This window comes from Mastomys coucha, unplaced genomic scaffold (genome assembly GCF_008632895.1).
Source record: "Mastomys coucha isolate ucsf_1 unplaced genomic scaffold, UCSF_Mcou_1 pScaffold23, whole genome shotgun sequence".
Classification (NCBI taxonomy): Eukaryota; Metazoa; Chordata; class Mammalia; order Rodentia; family Muridae; genus Mastomys; species Mastomys coucha.
The window spans coordinates 65,748,477-65,775,855 of record NW_022196906.1 but is presented as its reverse complement, the minus strand read 5'-3'; the positions used below and the strand labels follow the sequence as shown (position 1 = coordinate 65,775,855).

Here is a 27,379-nt window from a genome sequence, read left to right as displayed (position 1 = left end):
AGAAGAAGAAGAAGAAGAAGAAGAAGTGCTCTGACTTGAGCCTGCCATGACTTTCTTAAGCAGAAAAGCGAAGCAAAGCCCGTGTCACCTCTCGATGCAGAAAACGAAGAGGAAGGGAGCTCAACTTCCTTTTCTGCAACTGAAAAAGTTTTAAAGCCCTTCCTTGTTTCTTAAGAATCAGTTTCATAATCCCATTACATGTTAAGACCATGAAAACTGCTTCTAGCTGTTCACCTTGAGATCACGAAGTCCTGAGCCGTCTCCCCCCCACTGCTTACTATCATCCTGCTTCCTTCCCTAAGGCTGGCCCCAGGTACTTGAGGTTGCCTTTTCCAAGGCTAGAATTCTCAATCCCCACCCTCCCCTGCCCTTTTCAAGCGTACTGTAAAAGAATTCCCTGGAACTAGCCCATGTGATAAGAGGTCACAAGACCTTCGTTTCAGAAAGACCCATCCTCATAGCCTGGAAGAAGAAATGTCATTGCCGAGAGGGACAGAGAAGAATCTGGACAGACAAGCTTGCTGGCTTCCCACTCAGTGACTTTTATTAACTTGTTTTTCGGTGCTTGGAATCAACCCCTAGGCCTTGTAAACGTGATATGTAAACACTTTCCCTCTGAGCTATGCCTTCTAGCCCTAATCTAGTTATATACAGCCTTAGACAAAGTTCTGACCACTTCTTCACTGACTGACCTTCAGCCTTGTCTATGTCGTAAAGTCTCCATAGAAAGTTGAAAAGACAGCCAAACCGGCAGAGGGTCCTGGAGGGTGGATGTGGAACCTGCATTTCTCCTCTTATTCCTCAATCTTCTCTTCCTTTGTACCCCTCAAGGAATCCTTTAGAATAAACCTGAGAGCTCAGGGTTCCCTTGAGTTCTGTGAAATGCACAAGTCAACGAATGATAACCCAAGGAGAGAGTTGTAGGAATTTCACATTAGAATTGGTCAGCTACACAGCTCAAACAACCTGGAGTTTTACCAAAGGTATCTGCAAAGGGAGAAGGGCACTCTGGAGGCCTGAGCACGCACCCGGGAGATCCTGATGCTATCTCCACTCCAACTGTGCCGTTGTTGAGTATCATTGATGTCAGCTGCAAACTAGACTGTCTGATTGCTGATGGGGAGCGACTCCATGGATTTGTGGTCGCCGTGTTCTGTGTGGAGTTCCATGGAATGCGAACAGTTTCACCCACACAGACCAACAATCCCAGACAGAAAAAGCTAGACACAGCGTAGCTAAATGCTGCATGGTAGAAAATTGAACTTTATTCTGGCCAAAGGCAATTCTGCCATGAATGATACATTCCAATTTACAGCATATAGTTGTTTGCTAAAGTAAAGCTTGGTGTAATCTAGAACTTTAGCTGCCATGTTCTGTTTTGCGTACACCTGAAAGGGAAGCACAGACAAGAAGGGTAAGGTTTTCAATGACAACCCTCCTGACAGGTGGATGGCAGATGCCACCCTGGAGGGGTGGGGTCAGCCTCATGCAGAGTCAGTTTATCTAGTAAGCCAAGTTGCTAAGCTCCCAGCATGTAGCAGCCCCATGGTAGAGTGGTGCGGTGGATTACAGGCTCACATGCTGTCTATTAGATTCACTGATTTGCTAAAGTCAGGCTCCCCTCCCTCTCAGCCCAGGCACCCCTCTCTCTCAGCTCAGGTAGGCCTTCTCCCTAAAGTCTATACATGTAAGGCAGTTCTGAGAGTTGGTACTGGATCTTCAGTCCCACCTTCCCCCACTTAGTGGCCAGCCTTATGAGGAGATAGTTTACTGAAATCCACCTCGGCTCATTTCTCCATCAAACCTGGACAGAGTCCTTCCTTGCTATTGGAAACATACTTCTGTGTAAGATCACCCCAATATATTATTTTTAGATCTATTGGCAAATGCAACTCTTGCCAGGCTTTTTCTAGTAAAGGTTTTCCCACTTACAAGCCCTGGAAGGAGAATATTGGAAAGATGGCAGAAGCTAGACACATCACTCCTGCCTCGCCTGATCTCTCAGGAGTCTGAAGCTGTCTCAGAATCTGCTTTTGGAGGGTCCCCCTCAAACTCATTCACCCCATGATTTGAAATGGCCAAGGAGGCCCAGTGGTAGCCCTCAGGAAAGAAAAGGCTCACAAAAACATTCTTTCTCAACTGTGGCTCAAAACAAAACCAAGCAAGTCATAAGCCAAGGAGTGAGCCGGAATCTGGCCAGTTCGACACTGGGACCTTTTAGATATAAGCCTTTTATCTTTAGTGATGTTAGGGAAAGGTTGCCAATGCACCTGCCCTCTTGCGGAGGGGAGGTTCAAGCATTTTGAGCCGAAGACAAGGGAGCATGTGGCAAGTTCTCACTGTGTATCAAGCTGCTTAGATAGCTAATTATCAAGATGGCCATATTCATTGTTGACATGAGTTCATAGTTTTATCAGTAATGACAAGTTGCAGCTAACAGTTTCTTTTTTATTTTTCATAAACTGTTGGAGAAAGGGAAGGGTGAGAGGCTTCAAAGAGCTAAATGCCCACACCTGAAAGTTATTAAAATGGGTTTCTTTCTAATTGGAGATCTTACCATTTCACGTCTTAATCAAGGCCAGGGCAACTGTCTGGTAGATTAGACACCCCTACCCAGACTCTCACCCCGCTGCTGCCCATAGATAGCATTTCCATAGATAGAAGCCACGAGCCGACATGCACTCATGGCCATACAAATTGACTGGTAAATGGCTGGCCAGGCTGATGATACTAGGCATGGCTCCTGGGACCCAGTGTCTTCACCTCTCCTGTGTAAAAACAAAACAAAACAAAAAAAGATTCTTTATGTGAGTGGACACAAATGAAATGCAGGTAGGAAGGGGTCAAAGGCAGGGATTGCTTGCCCCTGGGTTTTCAGTGTGGGAATAGCAGAACTGCAGGATTTGCATTAGCCCTGAGGTTCCCAGGGGAGCTAGCAATGTCCTGCTGCCTCGGGCTGTGCGTCTCAGGTGTATGAGTTTAGCCTCCCTGAGTCTCAAAAGGAGCTAACACAGAGGTGAGAACTGAATGCCCAGGACAAGTCCCTGGCGCCAGAAATGGTTCTAAAATTCTGGCTCCTCTTCCCCCTTTCTTGCCTGGTGCTCCCCCCTCTCCACCCCACCCCCGCCCAATCCTCCTGGGCATCTGCCAGTGGCTTTCCTCTGCATCCTCCACAGAGCTCTGCACAAATGCAAATGGGACCTACAGTTCCTCCACTGAACTCGGGACCTGTCACTATTTTGTCCTTTTCTCCTAGAGGTTCTGGTTGCCTTATACTCTTCTGTGTACTCGCCTCTCTTTCCACACTTGGATTCTCTGAGGCAAAGCTCCTCTTGTGGAGTTTAGAGCGCTAACACCTCCTGCCTTTGTTGTTGAGGGGATGGGCATTTTTTTCTGAAGTGGAAGCTCTGGTCAGTGGGGAAGACAGTCGGTCATTCTCTCCTAACCACCAAAGTTTCTCCCACGTTAGAGACCTCTATCTTTTGGCATCTCAAGAGTGAAAAGGAAACATAACTGCTTTAAATAAACACAATGCCCTTGATCTGTGGCCCTGGAGGGAAATTAAAAGCAATTGTCCTAGAACACAGAATACAGAGGGGTAGGGCCGTGGGCAGCATGGACTGCGGATATCACAGATCCCACAGAGTACAGGGTCCTCGTTGCTCTCCTCCATGACTGGCCCCTCTCTGGGAGTGTCAGCAGGCTTCCAGTCCATTCTGGGCTGATTCTTGGTCTGACATACCAGTCAGAGAAACTGTGACCATAAAGCTTCTGTGTTCCAGACTGCAAGTGCACTTCCTATCAAGGAGATTTTCAAGGAGTATGTGGTCGGCATTTCAAATGAAATCATCAAGTGTTTAAGATAGTCAGCCTCCTGATTAAAGGAGATAACCACTCCATAGGGCATAACCCAATGCAATTCTGGTCTACTAGGTTACTCAGAAAGGTGAATAGGCATGTGTCAATTGACTCTTTTCTGTTGAAAGAGGAGCGGAGGCCCAGCTGATGCAATTCTGTGTTCTTTGAATCCGCCTAGAGCCATAAGCCTTAGGCCCCTGGGCTTTCTATGTGCTTTTTCCTCCTATGAGCACAGAGTGTTCTCATCTGGACTCTGCCTTGTTTCTACCTTTTCTGGAAGACAGAGAAAGGAAACTGACCAGGTCAGTTTGTCCAGATAAAGAAACAGGAATAGCACCCTTAACTTTTTCATTCAGGATCCCCCAGCCTTGACGTTCTAACTGCAGCCACCATTATTAGACACCAGAGATGGCACACGTTCACTACTCAGAGCAGACATGATTGTGGCTGTGGCATCTACTAGAAGGCCTATTAGTAGTGTGTGGACGTCTTTGTTTCCTACAAACATACTCTAAAGCTCTTGCAACACTTGGGTCCTGAAGTGACTCAGCCACCCGTCCATCCATTCATGGCTCTTAGGGCCCACTGACCATGTAGTACACAACTTTCTTTTAGGTTTTCTGGATTCTCCTAGATCTGGATTCTCCTAGAGACCTCTACTCCCGACACTAAGGGCAGGGTCTCACTTTGTAGTTTTTGCTGGCCTGGAACTTGCTATGCAGACCAGACTGGGCTTGAATTTACAAAGATCTGCCTGCCTCTGCCTCCGGAGAGTTGAGATTAAAAGTGTGGGTCACAACTCTCAGTGTGAGACCTCACTTTTGTCTCATGACAGAGGGCCTACTGAGAACTGGATCTCAAAAGACCCCTCCTGTGACTCTTCGTTCTCTATGGCTCAGTCAGAGCCCTTGTTTCCTCTCCATATACTTGTCTAGTTCATTGTTTTTGCAGCACGGGCTCCCACTTGAAGCCTTGACTGATGAAGACTGAGGGTTACAAGCAGCTAGAGCTTCCGAAAGGCCTGTGGGGCAGTGAGTCAGAAGTGTTCGCAGTCAGCAGCGCCCTGGCTCACTCAAGCCAAAGATAGTTGCTACAGCTTAGATCTTAAATCTGCCCAGCGTCTGTGTGTTGAAGGCTTTGGTCCATAACCTGTGATGCTATCTAGAGGCATAGGTCCCACAGAGGAAATTAGGTCACTGGGGACTCTGGATCTTTCCTTTCTCATTTTGCTTCTGTCACCAGGTTGTTCCCTGATGCATGTCACCAAAAGCCTGAAGACAAGTGAGCCAGACCATCAACTTAAACCCCTTAAGCTATGAACCAACAACATAAACCGTTCTTCATCTTCCTCTTTCTCTTGCTCTGGTCCCTTTCTTGTTTCCTTTTTGAGACAGGGTTTCATTGATGTAGGCCAAGATGGCATCAATCTTTCTGTGTGGGTGATTTAACCTTGAGCTGATCTTTCTGCTTTCCGGCTTTCGCCGTTGGGATTATAGGCATGTGTCACCATGCCCCGACAAATCTTGCCTTCTTACATGTTTTTTCTCATCAATATTTTGTTAGAGCCACACAGAGCTAAGCCACATGGAGGGTCTGTTTGAGCTGTCAGTGTTGGTATTCTGATTGGACTCCACCCCCACAGTTACCTGGCAACAGCCAGGGAGGCCTGGCCTACTATATAAAAGGGACTGCTTGCTCCCTCCTTTCTCTTTTACTCTCTTACTCCTGCCTCTCTCTCTTGCCCCCTTGCCTCCCCCTCCCCATTCCCTTCCCCCCACTCTCCACATTGCCATGGCCGGCCTCTACTTCTCTACTCTCTCCTTCTCTCTACCTTTCTCTGCCTCTACTACTACCTTAACTCCCCTCCCCATACATCACAGGTTATGGACCAAAGCCTTCAACACACAGACGCTGGGCAGATTTAAGATCTAAGCTGTAGCAACTATCTTTGGCTTGAGTGAGCCAGGGCGCTGCTGACTGCGAACACTTCTGACTCACTGCCCCACAGGCCTTTCGGAAGCTCTAAACACTCCATTCTATGCTATATTGTCCTGTGGCTGGTCCCTCAAGGGGAAGGGATGCCTTGGCATGGGCCCGCCGAGACATTCCCTTCCCCCATACCCCCATAAAACATATTCTTATACCTCTTTATCTTTTTATAATCACAACAGTCAGGATCTTCTGTCCTCAGGTTCCCACATGGGGGCTTCCGTCTGATGTGGGGTCTGATGCCACCATCTTTTAGATGAGGAACCAGAGACCCACAGTCTCACAGAACTCTGTTCTGATTTCTTCCCCACACAGCAAGGCATCAGAACTCTCAAAGTCAATTCCACCAACCTCTCATCATTTTTATTATTTGTTATTTGTGTGATGTGTGTAGTCCTTTGTGTTTCTGCACCTGGGTGTTCTCTATCTTTAAGAATGCTAAGGCTTGAACTCCGATCCTATAGACTAGCTAATTCTCCCTGACCCCAGTCCGGGGTGTTTCACAGGGGCTCTAGATGAAAAAGACAGCAGGTCTTCCTCCACTAAGTAGGAAAAAGGCAAGAAAGGGTGGAATGAATGCATTCTCACTTATTAAACATAATTTTTACAACCAGACACACTTAAAAAAGAAAACCAGTCTCTTGAGGTGAGGGTATTGTTCTCATGCTACTAAGGCCTAGTGTGAGCAACTTTTAGTTAGGGCTAAGTGACATGCCCAAGCATGTAAACTGCAGAGCCTGGATTAGAATCTCTACTTTGCCTCCACTATGCTAAAGTGAACATTCCTGGAGATGCTTGGATTTGGAGCTGCCGTTTCTTCATGCAGCTATATGTTATTGCTTTGACAGCTTTATACATGGCTTTTTAGTCTTCCTGCCTTCTTGGATTTCTGTAGTGGAATTTAAGGGTGTTAATTCACCTGTGCCAAGACCTCATGAACTGCTGCTCTCTATAAGCCACATTCCTGTAGTGGGCGTCTTTGTATAGGTCTCCTGTACATGCTTGCAAGCATTTCTCTTGAGTGAATGTCTAGGTCTATTGGCTTCTACAGTACCAGCTTCTTCAACTTGATGTGTGTTTTTAAGGTTTCTCTCCAAAGTGATTGCAGATTTGTGCCTCCAGTTGCAACCTATGACTCTTTTCCACTTTCCTTATATTCAAGTATGGGCGTTAATGCCCTCCCGGTTTTCCTATTTTTTTTCCCCCTCACTCCTTTGAAAGATAGGACAGAGAATTTCAGTAATAATTTTCATCTAGCCTGGTGTGATGATCATTTTTGTACATACTTCTCTGAGCCATCAGGTTTTTCTCTTCTTGTGAAGACATGTATTTCAGGACAATGTATGTTCCGCTCTTGTCTTCTGACCAATTCTCTTTGGGATTTCAAACATTTTCTTCACAGTTATAGGATGTGGATATTTTATAACCAAACACTAAAGATAGCCTATGGTTTATCAAGGTCAGCTGCTTTTTAAATTCATATTTAGAGCTCTGAGTCAGTAGACTTTATTTTGATGTGTGTTGCAGAATAGATGTCTGTCATCCCTGTCTGGAAAGACAGCCAGCTGGCCCCGCTCCATTTCTGAGCAGACTTCCTGTTCTTCATGGATCCAGATGACATCTCTGTTATATCCCAGGTCACATATGTGTGTATTTCATTTCTGTGTCTAGACCAATCAGATTGAACAATGTGACTAATGTCCAGACTTGGACTAATGCCACATATTTTTGTTACAAATTACATATTTCTGACAATTTAATTTGTCACTATTTGTCAATATTGTCAATCTTTCATTTCTCTATGTGAATTGCAGAGTCAACTTATCAAGTTCTTGAGTTAAATTTATGCTTCACTCTATATACAACTGACAAATTCAGAATGTTGAGTTTTCTCATCCTGAACATGAAAGTGGATCTCTCATTAGTTGGCTTTTCACTAGAAATTTATACTTTGTATCAGTCGTATACATTCTAAAATAGGTTTGTTTGTTTGTCTCTTTGCTATTGTCAAGGATTTCTCCTTCAGAGGCTAATGAAGATTTTGCTGTTTTCTGTTCCTTAAACACTTGATTTCTTCTACTATAAATGATTTCTTCATTTTTGCAGTTTGAACCTTTTGTGTGCTGTCAGTAGAAAGCCTTAATAATGTTATCATTTTATTGTCAACTTCATGATCTTTTGTTATTAAATATAATAATTCCTGGGGAATGCTGGAGAATACTGTAACTTCAAAAGAATTCTTATTTAGGGCTGATTTAAAAAAAAAAACTTTTTTAAAGTACAATTTCTACAGCTATTAAGCACATAGGTTTATGTAAGCCTTTGAAATAAGCACACGAGTCTGCTTTATCTGCTCGAACAGTCAACTCTGCTGATAAACAATTTTAGCACCAAATAAGCCCTACATTCTTGGTACTAATCGCTAATTAATCATCCTACACCTTATGTGAAATGTTTATCTTAAAGATTTAGATCATAATTTAAAAGGTTTATCTGTTTTTCTTATATATGTATGAATATGAATGTTTTGCCTACATATATGTATGTGTGCCATGTGCATGCATGATGTCTCCAGGGGCCAAAAGAGGGCATTGAATTCCCTGGAACCGGAGTTGCCGATGGTTGTGAGCTGCCACCTGGATACTGGGAACCAAACCTGGGTCCTCTGGAAGAGCAGCAAGTGCCCCTCACTACGGAGCACCTCTCTATCCCCAACATCATATTTTCTATATACTGTCCTTGTCTAGCTTTATTGCTGAGGTTGCATTGGGCCCCCCAGAATGGGTTGGAATTATCCCTCTCTTACTTATTTTATAAAATGCTTAATTTTTAGTTTATTTTATTTCTTTATCTTGTATGTGTGTGGTCATGAGTGCATGTGAGGTCAGAGTATATTTTGCCAGTTCTTGCCATCTACCATGGGGGTCCTGGGAATTGAACTCAGGTTGTCAGAGTTGGCAGCAAGTGCTTTTACCTTCAGAGATATCCTCTCACTGGCCTGACAATACTTTCTATATGGTGGGAGTTATCCAGTCCTTAAGGATTGTTTAGTGTATATATACACTGGAGGAAGGAGAGAGAAAGAGAAGAAACGAGGAGAGGGAAGACTTCTTTAAAAGTCCTAGGTTCCGTTTAGATTTTTGTTCTTGATTCCATTTTTGGAAATCGATATATTTATCTAAGAAGTTCAGCCAGATGTGGTGCCACACACCTGCGCTTCTAGTTCTTGGGAGGTGGAGTCAAGGAGGCTCAGGATTCAAGGTCATTCCCAGCTCCACAGTCAGCTGGAAGTCAACCTGGGCTACAAGAGACCCTTCTCAACCAGCAAACCAACAGCCTAATAAATTAGAAAAGAAAGGGAAAGATAAAGACATTGTGTCTCATTTGCTGTTTCACACACGTTTCAAAGTTGCGAATACTGTCAAAACTAACATTTTTTAAAGCAACAATGTTGAAAGGCATCTACATAGCTTTTCCTGGCTCTTGAGATCTCTACTGAACCTTGTAGCCCTGCCTTCTTTACAGGTTTTACAAAGGCTTCTTTGTTTTCCGCTCCAGTGATATCTGCTCTGACCGTCCTGTCTTCCCGCTGCCTCCACAGCTTCCTCCCCCCACATCTGCCTCACTCCGTGGGCCCTTTGTGAGGTCCCGGTGCTTTGCCTTGTGTTTGAAGAAGCTCTTTACAAAAGGTCCTAACTCTCATCATCTGTTCCCTCCCATTAATCCCGTTTCATATCTCAATTCCCCATCAGTATCATTTTTAGTGAATTTTAAAAGATAGAACTTTTACTTCTCCTTTGATAATTCTGTACACGTAAGCGATCCTACGCATTCCAGTTTCCCACCTCCTCCACAGGCAGCTCCCGCTCTTCAAGCCCTCTCTTCTTTTATTTTGTTGATACTATCATCAGTGCAAACTCACAAGTGTAAGTTTGTACTCTCAACTACTGACTCACTTTCTAATTTAAAAAAAAAAAGAGTTGTTAGTTTCTATTTTATTACAGTATTAATTAGGACTAAGTTTTCCTTACCAACCTGTCCTATGTGCTGCTGTTCAAACAATCTACAGCTTGACAGTATTCCGAAAGCCTTAGGTCACCGAGTTGTTTCCTTTTGCTAAGCTCTTCCTGCTCTGCCCTCGCTCTCTGCAGTTTGTTTCATCGGACGTCATTTCTCAGAGCGTCCCAAGCTTCAGGATTGTCTTGAGTGCGCATCTCAAAGCGCCACTTTGCCCCTCCATTTTTGGCTGGTATGAGAAACCTCTACAAAAGTGAAATCTTTGGTCCTTGCTCCTGCTGAAAAGGTAGACATGGGACCAATGTGCCTCCACCTCTGTGTGGATGTGCTCCTTGCTAAGTGATCAGCTTGCGACTTAATAGGCAGGCATCTTCCAAGTTTCTCTTGTTTCTGTTTCAGGTCTATTACCAGCCTTTAGGTGTTTCTTTGGTAGATAATATTAGGATTTTAAAAAGTCAATCCCAAGATTTTTCTATTAATGACTGAATATATATTCATTCTTCATCTAAAATGTAAAGACTTGCCATTTTTGCCAGTTGTGGAGAATTATTACCTTTGTTACCTTGTGTTTCTTGTGGTCTGTTTTTGGAAATTGACTGTGTGATTTTTCTCCATCTTTGTGTTTGTGTGTTTGTTTTGTTGAGACAGGTATCTCTAGACCAGGCTGGCATCAAATTTACAGAGGCCTGCCTTTGCTCTTAAGTGCTGGTTTTGGTTTGTATTTCTTTTTTTTCTTTTTCTTTTTTTAAAAAATATTTATTTATTAATTTTATGTATATGAGCCCAATGTTGCTGTCTTCAAACACACCAGAATTGGTCATTGGATTACAGAATGTTGTGAGCCACCATGTGGTTGCTAGGAATTGAACTCAGGACCTCCTGAAGGTGGCCAGTGCTCTTAACCTCTGAGCCATCTCTCCAGCTCTTGGTTTGTATTTCTCATGACCACTCCCTTCATGCTGAGCCGCCTGAAGCTCACTAACTCCGCATTCCACTGTGTCTAATCCGGGCAACACTAGACACGAAAACTTCAGATTTGCTATTGTATTTTTATTTCTTTAACGTTTCCTTTAACTTTTCCTTAGTTGCCCTTTTCGTCCCCCGTGCTGATGTGTTTTATAGCCTTGTCCTCCTAAAGCCCAGAACATTGACAATAGTTTAGGTCTCTTCCGTCTTCTCAGGATGTCGGGAGCTAGTCATTCTGATTGCTTTATCTGTTGGCCTTCCTTCACTGATGAGCTTCTATTTGAATTTGGGGGAGTAGCAGTCATAAATGTGTACTGTAAATGCCATGAGGAGTTTTTATTTTTCTTTGTGGGATTTCATATGGTTGTCTCACATTGCTTCCTCTGAAGCAGATTTTCTTTTGCTCCTGAGAGATTATTGTGGCCCGGGGCTAGGGCTCAGCCAGTAGAGTGCTTGCCTAGCAGACAGGAATCCTGAAGACCGCATTCCTAGCACTACACAAACTGGGCGTGGTGCTAGTGATTTGATCCAGACCTGTGATTTGAGCCCTGTGGAGGCCGGAGGATCAGTGGTTCAAGGTCAATCTTGGTTACCAGTGAGTTCAAGGCCAGCCTGGGCTACCTTAGACTTTCAAAAAATAATTCATTATATATATATTATTGTGAAGTAGAAAAAATAAAAACAGAAGATGGACAGAAGAAGGAACCTGCTGCAGAACACTGTCCCCAAAGAACATCTCTGTGTTTGTTTCTTCTCTCTCAGGATAGGATAGGTGACCATGGATAGGAAGCCTTCTCATACTTCCTCTCCACAAAATTGGTCCTGTCCAAGTCCTTAGCCCTCAAGCCAGCAACTGCTCTTTTTGTTTTCCTTTGTCAGCCACTATTGTGAAGGGACAGACTTCTTCCCTGGAACGTTTCAGTTTCCAAGAGCTTAAAAAGAAAGATCTGCCAGGAGGGTAGGCGACCCGGAGGGTGGTGGGTGGATGGGGCACAGATCTAGAAGCTGCAGCCTCTGGAGCTGCCTGGATTCCGACAAAAGGACCCTGCTTGTGAATCTCATTTTTTCCTTTGGACTTTTTGTTGTTGACTCTCAAAAGGGAGCTTCTTCTTCTTCTTCTTCTTCTTCTTCTTCTTCTTCTTCTTCTTCTTCTTCTTCTTCTTCTTCTTCTTCTTCTTCTTCTTCTTCTTGTTTTCTAAAAAAAAAAAAAGTTTCCAGAAGCGGGCTCACCTGGTTTTTCTTTGGTGACAGGGTTCCCATTACCTGCTAAGAAAGGAGAACCCGGGGATTAGTGAGATGCTGGCTCCTCCATACTCTGCAGACTGTGGTGAAGATGTAGTTTTAATTTTGGGGGGGGGGGCGCGGTTCGAGATAGGGTTTCTCTGAGTAGTCCTGGCTGTCCTGGAACTCACTCTGTAGACCAGGCTGGCCTCGAACTCAGAAATCCACCCGCCTCTGCCTCCCAAGTACTGGGACTAAAGGCGCGTGCCACCACTGCCCGGCTTAATTTTTTAAGTTACGTTTTAGGGTATGTGTGCATGTACTCTGGTGAGTATGGAAGCAAGCTCCATGTAGCAAACTCATTAGGGATGAGCGGACAACTTGGTTCTCTCCTGTTTTAGCCAGGGTTTGGATTCCTGCATAAAACATCATGACCAAGAAGCAAGTTGGGGAGGAAATGGTTTTTTCCACTTAGACTTCCACATTGCTGTTCATCACCAAAGAAAGTAAGGACAATAACTCACATAGGGTAGGAACTTGGAGGCAGGAGCTGATGCAGAGGCAATAGAGGGGTGCTGCTTACTGGCTTGCTTCCACTGGCTTGCACAGACTGCTTTCTTATAGAATCCAGGACTGCCAGCCCAGGGATGGCACCACCAACAATGGGCTGGGCCCTCCCCCCTTGATCATGAATTGAGAAATGCCTTACAACTGGGTCTCATGGAGGCATTTCCTCAAGGGAGGCTCCTTTCTCTGTGGTATCTCCAGCTTGTGTCAAGTTGACACACAAAACCAGCCAGGGCACCTTCCATTGTGGGTCCCTGGGACTGAACTATCGTCATCATAAGGTTTGGCACCCAGCACCTTTACCTGCTAAGCTATCTCACTGGCCCCAAACATAACATTATTAATTACTATGGAGAATAAAATATGAAGTTGTGGGGGAGAAAGGAAGCAAATTTCTTATGTTTGTACTTTGAAACTCCTCGTATGCCCCTGCGCGTTCATTCTCTTTACCATTTTTCACCACCATGAAAGAGCTGGCCCCAGTGAAATGTGTGTCTCTTCCCGATGTTATAGAACAATGTTTGTGAAGTGCTGTGAATAACAGTGGTTCATGGGTGGAGGAGAGCATACACTTGTGAGATTGGGGGGTTAAACAAACTCAAGTAGAATTGGCAGAAGCCTTCAGGCTGACTCTAAAGGGGGAAGTAGAACATATTTAGGACAACTGGACCACAGACCCTTCCTTGTTTGAGGAGCACCTCGTGGGTCTGGTGCTTTGCAGAGAATAGTACCCTGTGAATTGCAGGCCCTGGAATGAACTTAGGAGACACACCAGTCCCCAGGCTCCTACGCCTCGGTGGATCTTCCAGGTTGAAAGTGTAGAGGTTTCAGTGGATGTTGCAAGGTGCTGCGCAGGCAGGGAGAACCATTCTCAGCAGCTGGCATCTTCTCTTACACAGCACAGGGACCAAAGCTTATCCTAACAGGACAGGTGTCTATACAAACCCGTGCCTGATTAGCTTCTTATTCTGGCCTCTGGAATCAGGATCAAGTTCTCATTAACCTGAACATCTGGGGTGAGTAGAGGGATGTGGGTGTCCTTTGTGAGTCAGAACGGGAGCACGTTTTTCTTCTCGGTCCAGTCGAGATAAAGGAGACCAATCATCTCTAACTCTGGGGCCTGAGTTAGTTGATGAACACCTTTTCTACTTTGAAGGCACTGGGGTTGGTCATTTGGCTTTCTAACCAACTCCCAAGTTGAAGATTCCTCTCTCTTTACAAGCCTGTCTTTACGTAAGGGCTTCTCAATAAGGCCCATTCTCTCAAAGTACAAGCCTCCAGAAAAATTCCTTTTTAACCAGAATGTCCAGATGAAAGTTCTAGCTCTTTATGACCTTTTTTTTTTTTTTTGCTATAACTGTGAAAGTTTTATTTTTGCAATTGAAAAACTTACTGTCTAGAAAGCTGAGTGTAACTACACATTATGTTCTCATAAAGAGAACCCAGAAAAGCAGTGGTTCTATTTCAAAAAGCACCTGGGGGACCAGAGGACCTGGCTCTCGCTCAGACACTCAGACTCCAGTTATCTATTTAAAATTTTTATTTTATTTTTATGTGTGCATGCACACGCACGTGTGTTGGCGTGCTTGCATGTGCATGTGTGTATGTGCGAAGATGTATACATTAGTGCAGGTTCTCTTGGAGGCCAGAAGAGAGCTTCAGATATCCTGAAGGAGTCAGGTGATTGTGAGCTCTCCAGGCTGGTGGCTGGGAATTGAACCCTGGCCTTCTACAAGAACAGTATGTGTTCTGCTAAGCTATCTGTCCAGCCACAAATTTTCTTCTTAAACCAGAACTAATTCTAAGGAGGAAGCCAAATACCTGGCCTTGTCTGGCCTACAGCACATGGGTTCTAAAGTGTTCTTCTTGAGCCCATCCCATAGTTGAAGAGGTAAGAAAACAAACCTTGGTCCTGTCGCTCCCTGCTTGTGTGACCCTGAGGAGCCCTCCTAGCCTGTCTCAGCTATGGCTTCCGTATCCGTAAATGGTGACAAGTGATCTGACGCACAGCCCTAGGAAGGACCAAGGAGCTAATGTAAAGTACTTAACTCACAAAATGTCTCGTTGCTATGGAGTCCCCCTCTGTGATCTTCTATAACTTGCTTTCTGCCATGGTATTTTATAGCAATGAGAAGTAATTAATACAGATATTGATCCTGAATAGCTCCCCCAAATGCTGGCTAGTGCCATGGCTTATGATATAGCTGGTTCTGTGGTGTGTCGGTGTCAGAATGCAGAGCAGAGGACAGACTCGAGTGTAGGTCTCCACTGTCTGCTTTGTTTGAGGCAGGGTCTCTTTGTTACTCTATCTGGTGTATGCTAGGCTAGCTGATCATCAAGCTTTAGGTTTCAAGATTCCCCTGTCTCTACCTCCCACCTGGAGACAGGAGCCTGGGTACAGGTATGTGGTACCAAGCCCCCGCTTTTTGTGGGTTCTAAGGATGAGAATTCAGATCCTCTCTCTTGAGCAACAAGTACTTTAAACACTGAGTCATTTCCCTAGCCCTGGGACATCTTGACACTTTAAAGGAAGTGATAAATATATGAGACCCTTGAGAAGGGTCACAGACAACAGTAGAGGCAGCAGCGGCAGCAGCATCGACAACAACAGCAAGACCACGAGTGCCCAGTCTTTCCTCTTCCTTCTTACTGCCCTCAGCAATTCTTAAAAGTCATCTCATCATGTGAAGTTCCATGTTGTGTCCAGTAAATGGTTTCTCACAAGCTTGTGACTCAAACTGTTACTTTTGGAACTTCTAAATAATCTTTCTTAGAAATCACACCTCTTTGGTTTTGTTTTTGTTTTTTTAAATCAACTTACCCCAAGCTTGCTTTCCCCCCATTTCTGCAATCATGAGTGCAAGAAAAAAAAGTTTTGCTTGTGCTTAACTATCTTACTTTTTCATCGAGCATTATTTTAGCAGGAGTATTAGAAGAATAAGCAGAGATGGCAGACATTACAGCATTATGGTCTTCTGAGGAGAGTATGTTGAAACATTGTCTCACATAGGACCAGATAGGTAGATGAGAATCTCTTCAAACGCCTGGTCTTCCTACCTCCATGTGGCACCCACGTGCTGGAATTACAGGTGGGCACCACCATGTCTTTGTGAGGTGCTAAAGACTGAACCCAGGACTTCCTGTATATTAGGTAATCACTCTTCCAACTGGACTCTATATCCAAGGGTCAATAGTCTTAAGAAGAGGCTCTCAACCCTCCTAATGCCACAACCCTAGAATACAGATCCTCATGTTGTAGTGACCCCCCTAGCCATAAAATTATCTTCATTGCCACTTTATAACTGCAATTTTGCAACTGTTATTAATCATAATGTAAATATCTATATTTTCTGATGGTCTTAGGCAACCTCTCTGAAAGGGTCTTTCCACCCCCTATAGGGGTCAAGACCCACAGTTGAGAACCACTGGTCTTGATGAAGTGTCTCAACATAATGTGCCGTGTAAGGACTGCAACATTTGGAAGTATTTGAAAAGGGCAGTGAGCTCAGTGAAGGGCGGTGGGTGCTCGAAGCAGGCAGTGTTTGAGTTCAGAATTAAGAACAGATGGGGTTTGGAGAAGCAAGTGAGGAGAAAGGCACATTGTGGGCAGGTATGTAGAGGTCAGCATGGCAGCTATCAGTTCCAAGGGCTCAAGGAGGCTGGCATCTAATGCTGTAGATGTGTTTTGGGCACATCTACACTGGACTCCATGGAGCAAGACAATGGAGAGCCTGGATGTGCAGCGATGTTCTTGGGCAGTAGAGAGACTTTTGCGTACAGCTGTAGCCATGGCATCTAGCTCCACCACTAGATGGCTAAAGGGTGGTGGTGACCCTGGCCAGAGGCTATAGACAGAAGGTTCAGGAAAGTATAAGAATATTGCTATGAGTGTTCAAGGAGGGAAGAAGGGAGGCAAGATAGCTCCAGAATGTTTGGCTTAACAATTAGTAATAGAGGGGCATACCTCACATTTCAGTTAACCACCAGTCTGCCTTTTTTTTTTTTTTTTGTATTTTTTTTTAAAGATTTATTTTTATTTATTTTATGTGTATGAGTACATGAGTACACTGTAGTTGTACAGATGGCCGTGAGCTATCATGTGTGTGGCTGCTGGGAATTGAACTCAGGACCTCTGCCCGCCCCACTTGCTCCAGCATAATCCACTGTAGCTGTCTTTAGACGCACCAGCAGAGGGCATCAGATCTCATTATGGATGGTTGTGAGCCACCATGTGGTTGCTGGGAAATGAACTCAGGACCTTTGGAAGAGCAGTCAGTGCTCTTACCTGCTGAGCCATCTCTGCTGAGCCATCTCTCCAGCCCTTTTTTTTTTTTTTTTTTTTTTGAGACAGGGTTTCTCTGTATAGCCCTGGCTGTCCTGGAACTTACTCTGTAGACCAGGCTGGCCTTGAACTCAGAAATCTGCCTGCCTCTTCCTCCCAAGTGCTGGGATTAAAGGCGTGCACCATCACCGCCCAGCTCAGTCTGCCTTTTTGAATGTTTCCTGCCTTTTCTATTGAAGCTTTCTCTTGCCCTCAAAGGCATAAAAATCTGCTAATGAAACCGGGACTTACTCTATTATTGTCACGGTCCTACCCAGAGCAGTAGCATGCACACATACATAAAATGACCGGTCTTTGGAAAGTCAAGCAAAACGAGCAAAACCACTTGAAGCTTTGCAACTTCCCCCTCACTCACATTTGATTCTATGGTTAGCAGTGACACAACAACCATTTCTACTGCCTGCCTTGAGTGTACCTTCCCCCTGCCTGTTATTGCCGGGAAGTGAGTTCATGGTTAAGTTCATGGACTCCATTATTTGAATTCACTGGCTCTTAGCTTCCCTTTTGTGTTTACATTGAAATCAGTCCCTGCATTTGCATGTATGATCAGCTTTTGCTGTTTAAATAGTGCTTTTGTTAGTGATCTCATTTGAAACTTTATTGAAAACCCCAATGAAGCAAGCTTGAGGAATGATTGTTGTTGCTTAGTGGAGGGGCAAGCTGAGGCTGAGAATCAACGTGTTCATTTACACAACCATAAAAGGAGCTTTCACACTCAACAGAAAATGCAGCAATCTGAGGATTTGACAGGAATGTATTAGAAACTAATATTAGATACAGAGACCATCACAGTTAACATGTGTATGTTTTCTTTCTCTGTTTATATATGTGTAGTGTAGGGAGAAAATAAAAATAGATCTGTCTGCTGTCAAGTTCAGAATAATCAAAATGGGACAGACTACCAGGGACATGGTATAGGAATTAAGAACATAGACCCCGGAGCTGCACGATGCTCATCTTTTAAACCCAACCAGCATGCTATGAGCAAGCCAAGCTACCAGGCAGAAGCCACTTGTAGGCACTCTGCTCTGTACTCCAGTTAAAGTCTCAGTGAGCAGCCAGTACCACCCACAAGGCAGACCTACAGATGCAAGAGCCTCCAGATAATTTCAGTGGAGTAGAAATGAAATGTCTCACCAAACCTGCCTGAATCTAGGAGTCATCCACAACACAAATATAATCTTGGAAATTTGAGGTAGCTCTGTGGAGGTGGAACTCAATGCTCACATGGTCTTCTGACCTTCCAGTCTATTAAGAGGAACTGAGTCCAGTAGGAGATGTTAGTTGTAGGAAAGCAGTTGAGTGGGTTAAGCTGATGACAGAATATAAGTAAATGTAAGTTCAGAATATAAGTAAAAGATGAAAGAGGGTTTGGGGGCACAGGGATAAGGGTCACAGAAGATCCTAATAGCTCACCTTTCTCTCCCTCAGCCTACAGTGTGATTTTCAATGCCCCTTCCTGCTGCTGCCCCCGAGACAGTTTCAGCATCTAGGACAGAAGTGGACAATACTTACCAGAGTGAAATCAGACAGGTCATACTCAAGCCAGTTCAAGCTTTCCTGTTCCCACTGGACATACACTGGGGGTTGTGCAGCCGAATCATGACCTGGGGAGACTCTTGTTTGGAGGGTACCAGCTGCTTCTGTCCTGGTTGCCTAGAGTAGCTCATCTCAGATGACAGGAATAGCCAACCCTACTTTCTCAGGGTAATACTGATGCTATTCAGTTAGTTCAGAAGTTAGACTCAGCATTTGATTGGCTTCAGATTACAAAGACAAAAACAAAGGCACAAATGTGAGATTAGGTTGGACAGTTGTGACGATAGGGATCCTAGGTGGAAAAAATCAGTTGTTAGGCTATGGAATGGAGCAAGGGTGCTCTAAAAAGGAAAAGAGCACACTGCTATTGTGGCTTGATTTACCATTTAATACAGAATATGGTACCACGTCTGTGGATCAAGTCTAAGTCTTACTTGCAATGTGTATATCAAGGGCTTCCCTCTAGAAGCCAGGCTCTTCTGTTTCTTCTAAGTCCAGAAATTTTCAAATAAGATGGGTAGATATGTCCTTGAACTGGAGATAGTGGGACCCAAAGAGCACCAGCTTATCATCTGCCTTCTGCCTTTGGGGAGGGGTAAGTTGAAATCATCCTGTATGTATTGAATGTCTCATATATAAATTATATTTCTCCAAGAGGCCTCCTAAGACAACCTTATGGAAGTTTGATAGAACCAGTTCATCATTATCAAGAAGATATTTGTATACAATTTGTTTGTTTTGTTTTGTTTTGTTTTGAGACAGGGTTTCTCTGTATAGCCTTGACTGTCCTGGAACTCACTCTGTAGACCAGGCTGGCCTCGAACTCAGAAATCCTCCTGCCTCTGCCTCCCAAGTGCACAATTTTTTACACTCCCAAATTTGGAATCTCCTTCTCTCTCTCTCTCTCTCTCTCTCTCTCTCTCTCTTTCTTTCTTTTTTCCTTTTTGTTTTTGTTTTTGTTTTTTGAGACAGATTTTCTCTGTGTAGCTCTGGCTGTCCTGGAACTCACTCTGTAGACCAGGCTGGCCTCGAACTCAGAAATCCGCCTGCCTCTGCCTCCCAAGTGCTGGGATTAAAGGCGTGCATCACCACCGCCCAGCCGGAATCTTCTTTTTTCATCCCTTTGAGGAGTATAGACCATGGCGTGAACTTCCCTGATGTATGTTATAGGCAAAGTGTTTGCATTGTATATGCCTAGTAAGAGTCATTCATCTGTAACCTGGATGTAACCTTGGAGACAACCAGAACATTGTAATTTGAGTTGTTTGGTATGTGAGGAAGTTTAACTTATGACTTTACTTAAAACATACATACACGACTCCTTGTTGTCATGAGTGCGTGTTGCATTAGGCAGTGCCTATGCCCTCTTCCTTAATGAGTTGGTTTGTCCTTTCCTTCTAGGTGCTTGGATGTGGCTCTATTGCCCAAGCGGTCCTCAGTCGAGGACATTTTGGAGGCATCATCACTATCAATATTGGATTTGCAACGGCAGTTGTGATGGCTCTTTATGTGACTTTTGGTGTCTCTGGTATGTAGTAGATCTCCTTATCACAACTATTAACAGTCCTAACGTGCTAGCAGGGTTGGCTGCTCTACATGCTTTATTTACTACATCCCAACAATCCTGCAAGAATACTTATTGATCTCCTTTTTATAGACGGTAAAGTTTAAATCCCAACCAATGGTAAGTGGCTTCTGCAAAGGTAGGGTCAGCAGTCACACCTGAGCCATCCCTGGCGGCTGCAGTGTACTGCCCAGAAGCCAGTATCTTTCATTTTATGAATCTCATGCTTGGAAGCCATTTCCCAGATAAGCTTGTGAATAGCTAAGCAGAGGTCACACCAACGGAGGCACATCCCTGGACCTTTATCAGCTACCATCGGAGAAGCTAGGTCTTGTGCAAGGTCAGCTCAGTCTTCACGTCAGTGTGTATCTGAGCTAGAAAACATTAACTTAGTTCTTCCCTGATGGACAGGTTGATAATGATCACCTGCAGAGTTTTGCAAAGCAAGATGCTGGCCTGCTACTGAATGCAGTCTGGAAACTCAGAAAGAGATAAGGAGCAGTACCAAGTGTTTTGAGTCATGGAAATTCCTATGTGGGTACCAAGCACTAAAGCAAAACTGGCCAGAAGAGGGCATTGAGACAACTTGGCATGTTAGGCACTGTGCTCGGCCTGGGACATCCTTAGTAATCTCTCTCCCTTACAGTAACATTCTGTTGGAATGTGTTATTTATCATCTTCATATCTGACAGAGAAATGGGTCTGAGAGAGGGTCCTTAAATTGCTATAAGTCTTGAATTTGGCAAAGAGACAGAGAAAAGTTAACCCTCAGTGGTCTATTAGGGACAAAATTACTCTAGAAAAAAGGATCCTTAAGATGAGCTGGCTGATCTTGTGATAAATATGCCACTGGAATGCTGAAGAATGATGCCCAGACTTCCTGTAACTTTGTGGGATGAGATACTGCAAATGGTCCTTTACTGGATGACAGCATTTCCATGATTATAGGAAGATAGCCAGAGTTCTATGTTTGTGATGTGTTTGGCATGAGCAGTGTCACCAGTCAAGTCATGGAGCTTTTGCTATGACTCCAGCATCATACCACTCACTATAAGGAAAGCACAAGATTTACTGGAAATTTTCCCTGTCCATACCAAAGCTAGGTTAGTGTGGGGGACCATGGCACCAGACATGAAATCCACTCTTGAAACAAGTGGTCAAGATGTTCCACTACTATCCCCTGCACCTTCCAGCACATTCGGGTACATGTAGTCCTGACGCATCCATTATAAATATAGGAACATTTTCAGTCATTTTTTTTTTTTAAAGATAGAGACAGGGTTTAGAGCATTGGTTCTCAGCCTTCTTAATTCTGCAACCCTTTAATACAATTCTTCATGTTGTGATGAACTCCAACCATAAGATTATTTCATTGCTACTTCATAACTGTAATTTTGCCACTGTTATGAATCATAACATAAAGATCTGATATGCAGAATGTCTGATATGTAACCCCTGTGAAAAGGTCTTTCAATCCCCAGAGGGTCACAACCCACTGGTTGAGACCCACTAGTTTGGAGTATTTTGTCTGCATGATACTCTGAGTTGAACATTGACACATAGCCACGTGGGACTTGGATTCTGTCAGAGTTGGTGACCCCTGTCACTGCCACTGAAGCTCAAGGGATCTTTTCATTCATTGTTATATTTGGGGACTTGAGTCATTGTGAGGGAAAGAGTTGGAAGGACCAGCAGGAAGGATAAGGGAATAGAAAGACAGCACAGAGCTGCCTCTTCTGGCCTGTATACAGAGGCCAAGTCCTCAGAGAGTGAGAATCAGAGAGGCTTTGGGTCTGACCAAGCTGTTTATGAGAGACTGTGAGAGTCCCAAAATGCAAGTAAAATGGTGAGTGAGCCCAGCTCAGGATGTGGTAGTGTGGAGTTGAAGTGGAGGCACCTTCACGCCTCTGTTTGGAACTAGCATACATAGTTCATGCTCTGAGGACCCATGACTTGAGCATGTGCAGGGACAGTGCATGCATGCTCCATGACAGCTACACAGACCACAGCATCAGTGGCCTTGGGAACCAGAGAAGCCCATGGTGTGGGAGGTGTCTATCAAGGTGGCTGTACCTCACAGGCTTTGTAGCTACATGGGAAGCCCTTTTTGAATACTCAAGAACAACCAGTGCATGCTGGACATGAACATAAATGTGATCCCATTTTGTGGCCACAGGCTGATAGAGTCAGTGGCCTTTCACTTTTAAGTATAAAGAATCAATTTGCTATAAAGGAGTTTTAGCATTCTGCTCCATTGTGAATGTGCCAACCAACCAATCAGAACTTACCACACCTAATTATGTAGCACACTAGTGCCTGATGGTAACTAATTTTTAATAGTTGTGTATGTGGCCGGGCAGTGGTGGTGCACGCCTTTAATCCTAGCACTTGGGAGGCAGAGGCAGGAGGATTTCTGAGTTTGAGGCCAGCCTTCCAGGATAGCCAGGGCTATACAGCGAAACCCCATTTCAAAAAAAACCAAAGAAAAAAAAGTTTGTGTGTGTGTGTGTGTGTGTGTGTGTGTGTGTGTGTGTGTGTTTGTGTGTGTTGTGTGTGTATACATGTGCACATATGTCATGGAATGCATGTGGAAGTCAGAAGTTCTCTCCTTTTACCATATAGGTCTCAGGGACTTGAACTTGAGTTGGTGGGGTTGGTGACAAGTGCCTTTACCCTCTTAGGCATCTCAGTGGATCACATTGGTAACTACTTTTGATGTTGCATTTTGTAAATGAATTAATTGAAAAAAGCAGAATAGCCTTGCTGGAAGACAGGATAAATGCAAGGCATCTATCTCAGAATTGTGCAAGGATGGTGAGGAGTTTGGCTAGAACAGAATGTTAAGAATTCACTTCGCTCACCCAGGATCCATATCGTGGGCCTGTTGGACTCCAGTTCTTCTCCTGTGGGTGGGGTCTTCATGTGGATAATATGATCCTCAAAGCAACCTTGGCAGAGCCAATATTTGAGGGCAGGACTCTCTGACCCTGTTGCTCATGTTCTTTCCACTACACTGCTCTGGCCTTGGCCTTGCAGTAAGCCTCTCAGGTCTGGAGGGAGGAAGTTCTATAGCCCATCTGGACTCCAGCCGTTGCTCCTCCTCCATTTCTTAACCCCCTGTCACCCCTTAGCCCCTTCTTCTCACTAGTTTTCAAAGCTTCCTCCAAGATCTACCCTCTCTGACTCCCAAGCAAACATCCCTAGACTTCTGTCATCTGCATCATCTAAACAAAGCCCCTTGATGATTTCATTGGCTTTCCTATCTAAGATGCCTACCAAGAGAGGCTGACATGGCATGAGACCTGAGGCTAATTAGGCTTTTAGGGTGCTTGCCAGAGATTGCACTGTGTAAACCTACCTGTAGGAAATCTTTATCTTAGAAGAGAGCTTGTTCTAGAAGTCTCATTGGCAAGGCACTCCTGAGGGATGGTTTTGATCAGAGGTGACTTTTTAAGTATCTCTTGTTCTTCCAGAGTGAGTGCCTCCAAGCTGTCTGCCTTAGATCATAGGTTCTGCCTCTTTAGAGAGGATCAGCCATGCCCTTTGTCCTGTCTGGTACGTTCTCTCAGCTGCTATGCTCAGAGATTCAACTCCTCTAAGCTCAGAGTCTCCAGGCTCAGACCCTCCTCCCCTTTGAAGTCTAGAAATGGAAGGTGTTTCCATTTGGTCTGTAGGCTGTTTGTTATTGGGTCCTCTGTCCCATCTTCCCTCACTTGTCCTGTGTTAACTAAAGGGCTCTCCATGCAGCCATGGGAAGAAAAGGAACAGGTGCAGCCTGGTTCCAGGAATTTCCCATCAGCCCCCGTGTTTATCCAAATTCATTTCCTACTAAGCTGGCTTCTGGAACTCATAAAAGCAAGACCCCACAGATGAAGTACTTGTTAGAGCCCAGGTGGCCATTCGTGCTTTGGTATTTTGGAATTGAATGGCTACCTTAGCGGCTTAGCAGCCAAAACCCAGTCAACCTTAGGCTGGAGACTCAGGAAAAGCATGGCTCTCTCTTTGGGGGCTGGGCTTCGTAAGCCATGCCTGACTATTGTTCTGATGAGGGCCAAGGTTTAAGATTATCATCTTCCCCATAGTCACCATTGCCATCAGGAGCTGGCTTCTGTCTTGTTCACATCCAACCTGGGCATCCACATTTCAACACTCTTTCTTTGAAACTGAATTTGATCCCTCTTCCACATGAAGTGCCAGCCACGTTCTTCAGGTTCAACTTATGCATCCTTATCAATTTGCTATAAGGGATTTTTAGCATCCTGCTCCATCATGCCTGCCAACCAATCAGAGCTTACCACACTTAATTATGTAGCATGCTATTCAAAGTACGTAGGCTGCCTGGTGTTATTTCTTTTTAAAGTTTTGTGTATGTGTGTGTGTGTGTGTGTGTGTGTGTATAACCCCACCATGCAAGTTCTGATATGCATAAGTGTATACCCACTTAATTTTCAAGGCAGATACATCTTGCTTTTAGATTTATTTTTAGTTATGTATATAGGAGAAGGGGAGGATGTGCATGTGAGTGCACAGGCATTCAGAGTCCAGAACAGGGCTCTGGATATATTTCAGCTGGAGTTACAGTTGTATTGAGCTACCTACCCAGTGTGGGTACAGGGAACCAAACTTGGACCCTCTGCAATATGAGTTCCCAACCACTGAGATATCTCTCCAGCCTCAAGGCAGAGGAATCTTTATAAATTAGACTTGCTGAAGGAAGTCTAGAAGTGAATTAACAGAACTTGGCTTTTAAATTCAGATAAAGTTGGACTTCAATTTTGGTTCCCACCACTCACGGAAAGCTCATGTTTCTCAGTTTGCTCACCAGTTAACTAGGGCAGAGTCCATTCCATTAAGGTCTTAAGTCTAAATAATACCACAGTGACAATATCTGGCAAATCACTCAGTAAACATTGCAACTGAGTCCAAAGTCACGTGGGAAGAGCTGTGGTGTTACACAGAGCAAATCTTCTCTCTGACCTTATGGGTAGCTGAGAATCAGGGAGCTGATTTTGCTACTTATGGCTTGGGTTGTGTGGAAGGTGCTGTTGCCACTTTTCTGCATGCGAAAGCACATTGTTTACACGGAGGAACCTAGAGGAGGGTGCCTGCCATGTTGGATCCATTCCCAACGTGGCAGGCACCTCTGACGAAGCCCTTCTGCCTCTGGAACAGGCAGAGGAACTCCACCAAGACAGCATCCCTTCCCAGTGCTAAGAACAGCTTTACAGGCTCTGGGTGTTGCTAGAAAATCTGTTAGATATGCATTTAAACCTCAACTGCCTTACCATATATTCACAGTTACAGCTTACAACAGTCTACTTGTGGTAGTCTTTTTGTTTTTGTTTTTGTTTTTGTTTTTTGAGACAGGGTTTCTCTGTATAGCTCTGGCTGTCCTGGAACTCACTCTGTAGACCAGGCTGGCCTCGAACTCAGAAATCCGCCTGCCTCTGCCTCCCAAGTGCTGGGATTAAAGGCATGCGCCACCACCGCCCGTCTGCTTGTGGTGTTCTTTAACTGATGGCTAAAACTCCACTTTAAAAAAAAAAATGAACCGCTTACTCACACCAAGTGTTTAAATGTCCAAGTTCCTTCTCATACAGATAAATATTCTAAACAGTGTTCAGTGGTGCCACAGATGATTAGTTCTCTCGCACCAAACGCTCTCCTGTGTCTGTTTCCCTCTCCCCACCCCCACTTTCTGCCCTCCCGGCTTGACTGTCTCCTCTTCCTTGTAGGGGGCCACATCAACCCAGCCGTGTCTTTTGCAATGTGCGCCTTCGGAAGGATGGAGTGGTTCAAGTTCCCATTCTATGTGGGAGCCCAGTTTTTGGGAGCCTTTGTCGGGGCTGCAACTGTCTTTGGCATTTACTACGGTGAGTACTGAACCTGAATCCAAAGATCCGGAGGGCTAGTGGGGCATCCCGTGAAAGCCTGAGTTCTTGTTAGGAAGCAGGGGGACAGCAAGAACAGGAAGCCTGTGGCAGTGAGGCCAAGGGACTTATCAGCTGGAGTCAATTGATGAAGCTCTTTAATAAAGTCCGTGAATCTGTTTTTGTTTTGTTTTGTTTTGTTTTGTTTTTTGTTTTTTGTTTTTTTTAACTTGTGTATGCCTATGCACCACTGTGAGTCTGCTGCTCACTGAGGCCAGAAGAAAACATCAGATTCCCTGGAACTGGAGTTACAGACCATTGTGAGAGCGATACCATGGGGGTGTGGGACCCAAACTCAGATCCTCTCTGGAAGGACAGCTACTTAACTGCTGAGCGCTTAACTGCTGAGGGACCTCTCTAGCCGCCAAGTATGAATCTTTTTTTTAAAAGATGCATTTTATTTATTTTATGTGTATGAGTACACTGTAGCAGTATAGATGACCGTGAGCTATCATGTGTGTGGCTGCTGGGAATTGAACTCAGGAACCGGCTGCTCCTCCAGCGTAATTCACTGTAGCTGTCTTCAGATGCACCAGAAGAGGGCGCCAGATCTCATTACAAGTGGTTGTGAGCCACCATGTGGTTGCTGGGATCCGAACTCAGGACCTTTGGAAGACCAGTCAGTGCTCTTACCTGCTGAGCCATTTTGCCAGCCCCAAGTATGAATCTTAAGGAGGGGGTGGCACAACTTTTAAGAGCCTAATTTCAGGCTCACCCTGTGCTATAATATGAACATAGGCAATGTGCCAGTTGCCTTTCTCCTGCTTTCTCTGACTTGGCGAGAAAAGTTCTGCCCAGTTGTGAAAGCTGTGGCCCTGTAAATATTTAGAGTAGGAATCAGGGAACATGCCCTTGAAGAAGCACAGCCAGAGACAGGCTGAGTACAAGCCTCTGCCCCTTCTAACAATTAGCCAGGCGTCTGTCTGTTCAGGAGCCCTCAGGAAAGTGTGTTCTTGGCAATCACAGCCAGGATGGAGCTATGGACATGACAGTTACTAGCTCTGTGACATAAATAAATCGTTTTGGGATGAAGCTAGGTGGCACATGCCCGTAACCCTAGCACCTAAGTGGTTGAGGAAGGATGGATGATCAGGAATTCAAGGTCATTCTCAGCTATAAAGCAAATTCCAGGCCAGCCTGAGTGATTTGAAACCTTGTCTCAGAATAAACAATGAGTAAGTAAATAAATAAGGCGTTAGACCACATAGTTCTCAGTTTCCTTCTCTGGAAAATGAGGGATTCCCAAAGTGCTTAAGGCTAAGGGATCTCAATATTCTGCAGCACCAACTATTAAACTAGATCTTTGCATACAACCCAAGATGAGCCTTGGAGCATTCTGAGTGGCAAACTGAAGACAATGATAATCCAAACCCTAGGGAAACAGGT

General features: G+C 44.5%; 1 protein-coding gene across 1 annotated transcript in view; it reads left to right on the top strand.

The window, feature by feature from the left end:
- Window positions 1–27,379, top strand: part of Aqp9 (aquaporin 9) — a 44,223-nt gene that overhangs the window by 1,860 nt on the left and 14,984 nt on the right. The window contains exons 2-3 of the mRNA XM_031345193.1: window positions 19,901–20,027; window positions 25,799–25,936. Coding sequence (XP_031201053.1) covers window positions 19,901–20,027; window positions 25,799–25,936 — 265 coding nt within the window. The remainder of the gene's footprint in view (window positions 1–19,900; window positions 20,028–25,798; window positions 25,937–27,379) is intronic.